Genomic DNA, 8,353 nt, shown 5'->3' on the forward strand with positions numbered 1-8,353 from the left:
TGAAAAAATATACAAAATGATGTAAAAGTAAACTATTGTATTATTTTTTTAAAATAATGATAAAGCTAATGCTTATTCATCAATTTATATGAAAATCTTTTTCATTTATGAGATTTTACAAATATGTGCTCCCAATAACTTGTGAGCTCCTTAAGCAGACATTGAATAACCTACAAAAAAAAAAAAATGCAAATGCAACCAATTTTGAGCTAAAAGCAATAAATAAATAATACTTTGTTTGATTCAAAAAGTTTTCTTGCTTTAAATGACCAGGATCTACAATAATGTTGCAATTTTTTAAAATCTAACAACAAAAAAAAAAAGTTGCAATTTTTTTCAGCAGAGCTAATTTGTGTTTCCATTTCTTCTCTTTCCTTGATACCAACACAGTATAAAAATTGTAGTAATTTTTACTACTCATGAGTCTGTTTTTACATAACTTCAATACAAAATTTGTCTGCTTAAACTAAAAAAAATTTTTTTAAATATGTTTCAGTGGCTTTGCTTGACAATCTCCAAAAACTTCAAATAGAGCTAAACCAAAAAGAGAATCTACTTCTTTGTTTATAGGGTTCCAGAGACCTCCAAAAGGTAAAAAAAAAAGTTTTTTTAAAGTTAAACCAGTTTTTAAAGATTTTTGCTTGTTCCTGTTATATATATGTGTGTGTGTGTGTGTGTGTGTATGTTTTTTAAACCAAGTCTTTTTTTTCTTTTCACATGTACTAGTAGACTATTTTTCAGTAGTAATTGTTATACTATACATTCATGGACACTGCTGGTAACCAACTGATGCTTCTTTTGCATACACTAAAAACCTCAGAAAGACTGTCTCTTAAGACTATACCCTACAATCTGTGCCACCATAGATATGGTGGTATAAAATCAAAAGGGGGGAAAGGATGTCCTGAAAACACTCTACAGATACAGGTTTTGTGGACTCCACCCCCGTCTCCAGATATCGAGGCTACAACTTCCAGCAATACCAACAGGAGGACTGCTAAGACCCCAGAAGACTGGTGGGGTCCAGAACAGTGCGACTTGTGGAAACTTCATGCTGCAGCTCATGATCTTCAATCATGGAAAGGAAATTTTTCAGGCACCTCACAGTCCATGTTTCATTGTCATTTTATACATAATGCATCTTTTTATATTCAAGCTTGTGTTAGAATACTGTATGCATCAGTTAACACATTATCTTTTAATAATCATTCATTATGAACAATATCCTGTTGTGATTGTCGTTTGTAGTCTTAACTCCTCCGTGTATGTAAACTACTCTTCTCAATCTATTGTTGTTTTATGTGTTCATACTCATATATGGCTGCCTGTCAATCTTACAAGAACTTGGGAGAAATCTCCTACTGCTGGAACTTTACTTCGGGATGTTGGACATCTGACACATCACACAAAACGCTTTATCGGATGGCTAATAGTTGCTATACTGGGACTAATCGCTACCACAACCACTGCAGCAGTGGCAGGACAAGCTGTTCATTTTGCCCTACACTCATGATTTTGTTTTATATCAAATTGGTCCCATAATTCCTGCCTTTTATGGCAACCAGTACACCTTGATGAATTGGAAGAAAAGGCTGGAGAACTGCAACAGGTTTTTCGATGGCTGGATGATCAGTTTGTGGAATTACAAAAACAAATCATGCTTCATTGAGTGGAATGTGAGCTTGTGTAACTTGTGTAACTTCTGTTCAGTTTCATAATGTATCCACCCAATGGTCCCAAATTCAGTATAATGTCAACTATGCACAAGGTAACTTATCCTTGGTTGTACAAACATTACAAGATCAGATGATAACAATATTTTTCACAACAACTACCCCAGTCATCATCGGATGATTTGGCTCAAAATATTGCTGATGCACTGCAGGGTTTGGATCCTCGTTCAATGGTTCAGTCTTACGCCTAGTGTTGGTAGCGGACTTGCTGTTTTCATTTGCTCTGTTCTTTTTGCTATAGGATATGCCTGTCTCTGATGCCGGACTGGCTGAGCCTTTGACACCTCCCGACTGCTAATGGAGTTAATAAACAGAAAAGGGGGAAACGTTGGCAGAGCTCTTGCATGACCTTGACTGGCATCTGGACTTGGATACCGAAAGGCCTGTGAAAACATATGCCTTGGGGGAATGCTCTCAAGTACCAGGTCTGAGCTCCAAGAATGTGAGAAAATAGGTCCTGCAAGCAAGCAGCCATGTCTAAGATAGCAAAAGAGCATATCAAGAGAAGTGCCTGGGTGTGTGCAAGGGCTTGGCCATCTGGGGCTGGGCAGGGTGTCCCAAGAATTAGAGCAGCAGATGCAGAGTTAGAATAAGTCAATACTCTATTGTTACTGCTTGAGAATGTCTAGACAGATTAAGTCAATACTCTATTGTTACAGCTTGATAATGTGGAGTATATAAAGAGCACGCTGCGAAATAAAGACTCACTGCATGCTGGACATAGCAGTCATCCCTCTGGTTTGTCCTTCACAGGCAGACCCCAGGTCCCGGACCCCACGAGAGGTCCACACTTTCCAACCCTGGTTACTTCCATTTTTGATCTGCCTACCAGATGCCAGTATAGGGCAACAGATAGATTCTGACCCATTTCTTTAAAATATCCACATGGGCAGGTCTCACAGCTGTGATTTTTTGACAGCTGTGATGTAGCCAGTGGGGTCCCCATTACCTGTAGCTATGATTCTCTAGACCAGGTGAGGTAGGTTTTACACAGGCTGGCGAGCGGCACAGTGAGAAGTCAGTCAAGGCGTGGCTTCAGCTCCAATTGCATTTCCTGCTCAGTCTCTGTACTCTTTACTACTGGCTCCCAATGGCCATTTCTTAACTTCATTAAATCAAAGTTTATGTCCACTGAGGATTTTCAGAGAATGCGTTCTGAGCTTAGAAGACACTCTCAAGCAAGAGGCATTCCAAGGATGTTTTTCATTGAGAGGCGGCCCAACCAATGGGCAACCACTATAGAGGCCCAGCCAGTTGGGCTCACAAACTCCCACAGCAATCCTGGCCACTTTAAATAAACTCACCATATTATCTTTGTGCTAAGACTAGTGAAAATTAACTTCGGGGACAAACAACCTTAGGCAACTCAAGAACTAGAATAGCGGGGTGGTGTTTTAAAAAATATTTGCTCATTTACTGACATATTTGCTTTTCTAACTCTGCTTACGGGAGATTATGATGCAATTTCAGGTCTGCACATTGCTTCTGGATGATCTTAACAAGTGGAAACACACACCCTGAATAGGACAAGTTACCAGGAGCAGACAGGCGCCAGGAAGGGGCTCCTAGCGATCACTGGCGCCTACACTCCTCTGTGTGCGTTGGCTGAGTCAACCTAGGGAAACTGGTTCAAGATCTTTCTGTAAATAGCATTATAGTCACCCCTTGAGTGGAGAGGCACCCAGAAGTGCCCAGCACCAAGGAATGAACCCAAGTCACCAAATGGAATTATTCACAAAATAGCCAGGAATTGTTCTGTTTCTCCTGATTATTTTGATTAAAAAATAAAATTTATCTTAAAAACAAAGGTGAACTGGGACAAGAATGAGGTAATCTCTGCTCAACTGTCTCTTTCCAGGAATGATGCCCGCTCAGCCACTCTGTATGTCCGATGAGGGGGTCCTGGCAGTGCCACTCTCAAAGGGTGGGCTTCAGGAACCCAAGTCAGTCAGGGGCTTGGCCTGGCTCAGAGCAGGTGCTTGGCATGGAGTACAGTGCAGGAAGAAGAGCAGCCGACGTGCCCAGAGGCACCCGGGGCCAGGGTTCAGGGGAAGTCACGGTAGGGCAGGCGGAACGGGTACAGGGGCGTGTAGCGTGAGTCTTGCCAGAGCAGCTTCTCCTCCAGGAAGGCGACTGTGCGCAGGGTCAGAACCAGGGTCTGGTGCTTGAGCATGCTGTGCACGTTCAGACCTGGGGGACAGGGGACAGTCAGGGCAGACCTAACCTTCCCTGGCCTCCGATGTCTGGAAACCCTTGCCACCCTTTGGGAAGCAGGCTTCCACCCCTCCCATCGAGATACCCCAGAATGGCACAAATCATAAGCCCTGCAGCCAGGGTCCAAACTTTGGCTCCCCTCCAGAGAGACCCTGGGTGAGACTCTTAGTTCATCAACTTCAACTTCAATCAAAAGCTGCTCATACGCCCTTCTGTGCTTGGGCGTAATACCTACCTTACACTCCAGTGGGGGAGATAACATAAGAATAAATACAGTGTTACAACTGAGATGAAAAAAATGCACAAAATGAAGAATGATGTAAAAAAAAAATATATATAAATAATAATAATAATGATGATGATGAATACAGTGTACTGAGGGCGGGCAGTGGCTACAGCTGGGGGCAGGGCAGCGCAGGGAGGTGAAGCGTCTCATGCAGAGCCTGTGGAGGACTTGGCCTTTACCTAAGGGACCCCAGCAATGTGGGTCTTGGAGGGTGGTAGGCAGAGATGGACCTGGCCAAGGTGCTCACAAGTGCCCTCTGGCTGTGGCAAAGGGGAACAGACTGTGGGAGCAAAGAGAGCCAGGGGACCAGGAAATGGCCAGACAGGTCTAGATGGGAGATGGCAGGGTCTGACCATTTGAGGTGGTAGCAGCAGGACTGTGATTATATGTTTAAAGATGGAGGTGACAGAATGAGCTAAAAGACTGGAGTGGGGGCCCTACCTGGTGGCACAACCGGTTAAAGCACAGCCCTATGAAGCTGTCCGTAGCCACTGCAGCACAAATTTGATCCCTGGCCAGGAAGGTGACCCACATAACGCAGCAGTCTTGCCTGTCTTGCCCGCTGCTCCCCTCAGCAGTGTACTCTGTCTGCCTGTTCTACTTCCCACTCTGTCTCTGGTGAGTTGGCAGCTCCAGGGAGTCCTCTCACTGTCCCCACACCTCTGCCCTGTACCCCAGTTCTGTATGCATAAACAAATCTTTAAAAACAAAAAGACTGGAGTGGAGTGGAGGGTGACAGCATGGTTTGGCGTCAGAATCACTGGAAGGAAGGAGTTCTCATGTACTTAGATTCCTGTGGGAGCCCACACGTAGCTGACGGGAGGCCTGGAGAATAGGAGAGGTTGTTCAGCAAGGTGATGTGCATCATGTGTGTGGGACAGAAGTGATTCTCCTTCTCTACTTCTCCAGTGAGGAGCATTTGAACTCACTCCAGGGAGACATCACCTTGAAGTGCTCTGGCATTATTCTCCAGAATCTCCTTGTGGGCAGAGTGATGGCTGGGTTGAGGACCCGGTGGTAGATACAAAGTTTGAACTCATCTTACTCTCTACAGGTGGAAACTGGGGCCCTTTGCTCACCAATAGCTGGTACCAAGTTGAAAGTCTTGAGCCCAGAGGTGGCTGAAACAGCATTCTGTGGCATGTCCTCATGCGTTCTGTAAGGGAGATGAAGAGATGAGCCCTGCAGAAGTGTGAGCTTGGCCTTCTTCCCTGCCCCCGCCCAGCCTCCTCACAAGTCAACAAGGAGCACAGAGTCCCCCCAGCGGCGGTAACGGGCCAGTTCTGTCAGGTACTGGGGATCTGCAGTTGGCAGCTCCAGGGAGTCCACGACATGCAGGTCATCCTAGAGAGACGGTAAGACAGACTGAGGCTCCCGTAGTCCCTGGAAGCTGCCTGGGCACCCCATTTCCACACTTACTCCCCAGGACCCCAGGGGCTCCCAGCGGGATCAGAGCCATACCTGGAAGAGTTTAATGGTCAGTACCGCCTTGAGGCCCTGCACTCGCACCTTCATGGGCAGCATGTAGTAGTAGCTCGTGGGGCCCCGAGGGCCGTGGGCAATGCCTCCTGTAGGGTCAGAAGTGAGTAGGTGCAGGCCTCAGTGGGCCTGGGGGCAGAAGCTGATGCTACTGGCTCATATGGGAGTGAGGGAGGGGTGGGTGCCAGTAGCCGGGCTGAACTCTAACAAGGGGGGAAGGTCTTAGCTAAGGTTGAGGGAAGGGTAGGTCCAGCGCCACCGGGGACAGGAGATTTCACCTCACTGCAGCTCCATTTCCTCAGCTGCCAAACCCAAGACCTGACAATTCCTAACTCACAAGAGACCATGAGTTACAGTACAGAACATGGAAAGAACCCAGTGAGAGCTTAACCAAAAAGCATCAACATTAATGCAGCAATGACAGAAAGTTAAAAGCTCCGTGTCTACAGGGGAAATAGGATCTGGTATGCGCTGCAATGGGGCGAGCAGAATGTGTATCAGGAGCACCAGAGGTCAAGCGTGACACAAAATCCCTGTCCTTAGACGTCATTTACATTCAGGCAGACGCTTTGCTACAGAGGGAATCAGGGCTGTGTGGGGCAGCACAAGGAATATGGGGGGATGCCGTACCCAAAAGAGGTTGGGAAAGGCCTCTGGAGAATGTCTGACCTCCACACAGTAGAAAGATGAGGAGGTGACAAGAAGAAAGGGAGACAACTCTGAGTGTGTTCTGTTTGGTAACAGAGAACATGGAGGGGACAAGGGACTGGAGTCTGCAGCCACCAGGCCAAAATACCAAGGGAAGGAATTCATACTCTACACAGAGGCTACCCAAGTTGGGAGGTTCGGGAAGCTCCTTCTGGGTGCTGTGGTGAAGTATAGGTCAGGAGAAGTGAGATAGGAAATGGAGCCAAAAGGGACTGTGACCAGTGTGATGAGACCAGAGCTGTCCTACCCAGAAGGGCTAACGAAGTGGAAGAAACAAAACTGATGAGGCAGCACACCAGTGTGGGCAAGTGTGTCCCAAGAAATGCCCAGACCCTGGTGGGGTCCCCCAAACACCTTATCCCACTTACCTCCTCGCCAGATTGGGGAGCGGATGCTGCCATGCCTCGCACGTCCACTGCCTTTTTGCTGCCAGGGCTTCCGGCCACCACCCCGCACCTCAGCTCTAGTCTTGGTCTTAGCGTAACTCTGTGGGTGCAAAGTAAGGAGGGTGTGAGGCTCAGGAGGCAGATGTTACTGCAGTTCAAAAGGTGGCAGGCTCAGGAAAAACAGCAGCGGGCCAGCAGCTGGAGAGCAGGGCTTACAGGGTCGGGCACACAGGGCCGTGGGAGGGAGGCCAGGACAAGGAAACAAGAGTTTGCTCCTCCACTCCACATTAGCTTCAGAAAGGCAGAGACTGCTGACTGGCACAGGGTAGGAGCTCGGTTTTGTATGAAAAGCCAGAGCTAGAGGGTTTCTGATGCTTAGGACTTTGTTCCTAAGGTAATGGGGAGTCGGGGAGGGTATAGATGGAGGTCTTGCCATACTCCTAATAAGGGAAGATAGAAAGCAGAGAGCCTGATTGAGCACTGCTTCTTCATTGCTCTTGACATAAGATCCAGATCAGAGCTCCTACGGAATCTCTGCTGGTTCCTGCTAGGTGGTCTCTGCAAATGCTGTATCCCCCCTGACCTAGTTAGCTCCTTCTGCACACTCAAGGTTAAAATGCCCCTTTCTCTGGGACTACTTCCCTACTCACACACGTACAGGCATGGCTATGTGATCCACATTCATGTCTCCAACTAGACTTAATTTCTCAAGGGCAGGATCTTGCCTGTCTCGTGTACAATGTTCAGTGCATAGTGGGTACTCAGGAAAGTGGTAAAAACCCGTGAGTGAACAAGGGGCACAAGCTGTGACGTCTAGAGAAAGCATGGTTGGGTCGACCCACCCCAACTCTTTCATCCCATGAGGGGCACTCACAATTCTCTTGAAGTTTTTCTGCCAGATGGCAACCTGGTATACGGTATCCAGCCTATGGAGGATGGAGAAACAAGAGGCCCACCTCCACTTAACACGCTCCCTGGGCCCACATCCCAAAGACAAAACCCCATGCTCCTACTTCCTGCTCCTGGGCTTCTCTTGTAAAAATGGCTCTAGGCTTTTGCACTCACCACTCCCTCTGCCAGAAATTCTTTACTGGTTCCTTCTCAGTCCAAATAGTATCTTTAAGGGGAACCTCCTTGCTAAAGAAAGAGCCAGCTCTTCTTCCTCCTCAGTATCTTACTGCTCTGTTATCATTACAGCTTACCACCACCCTCCTTATGAACTGGTTTGCCTCTCTAACCGTGTGCTGTCAACATGGTAGACACAGGCCACGTGTTGAAATGACATTTTAGATGTATAAGACTATTATTTCAGTAAAATTGATCTCTGTGATCTCTAAAAAACTGTGGCTATCCACAATGAGATACTACCTCACCCTAGTGAGAATGGCACATCTTCAAACAACTAGCAACAACAAATGTTGGCTGGATGTGGAGAAAAAGGAACTCTCCTGCACCCCTGGTGGGAATGCAAACTAGTACAACCACTATGGAAAACTGGAGGTTCCTCAAACTGCTAACATGGAGCTTCCCTACGACCCAGCAATCCC

At 46.9% G+C, this 8,353-nt stretch overlaps 1 protein-coding gene across 2 annotated transcripts in view; it reads right to left on the bottom strand.

Annotated features, from left to right (window-relative positions):
• Positions 1–649: 649 nt before the first annotated feature.
• Positions 650–8,353, bottom strand: part of MRPL4 (mitochondrial ribosomal protein L4) — a 10,773-nt gene continuing 3,069 nt past the window's right edge. The window contains exons 4-9 of one of the 2 annotated variants that reach the window (XM_004689036.2): positions 7,681–7,732; positions 6,789–6,906; positions 5,695–5,801; positions 5,468–5,577; positions 5,313–5,389; positions 650–3,923 (exon numbers count right to left, since the gene is read on the bottom strand). In XM_004689036.2, the coding sequence (XP_004689093.1) occupies positions 3,778–3,923; positions 5,313–5,389; positions 5,468–5,577; positions 5,695–5,801; positions 6,789–6,906; positions 7,681–7,732 (610 nt within the window). In that variant the 3' untranslated portion in view covers positions 650–3,777. Of the gene's footprint in view, positions 3,924–4,890; positions 5,059–5,312; positions 5,390–5,467; positions 5,578–5,694; positions 5,802–6,788; positions 6,907–7,680; positions 7,733–8,353 lie in introns of those variants that run through there. The other variant, XM_012729862.1, reaches the window with a different exon arrangement.

This window comes from Condylura cristata, unplaced genomic scaffold (assembly GCF_000260355.1).
Source record: "Condylura cristata isolate star-nosed mole 26May11 unplaced genomic scaffold, ConCri1.0 scaffold00025, whole genome shotgun sequence".
In the NCBI taxonomy this organism is placed as follows: Eukaryota; Metazoa; Chordata; class Mammalia; order Eulipotyphla; family Talpidae; genus Condylura; species Condylura cristata.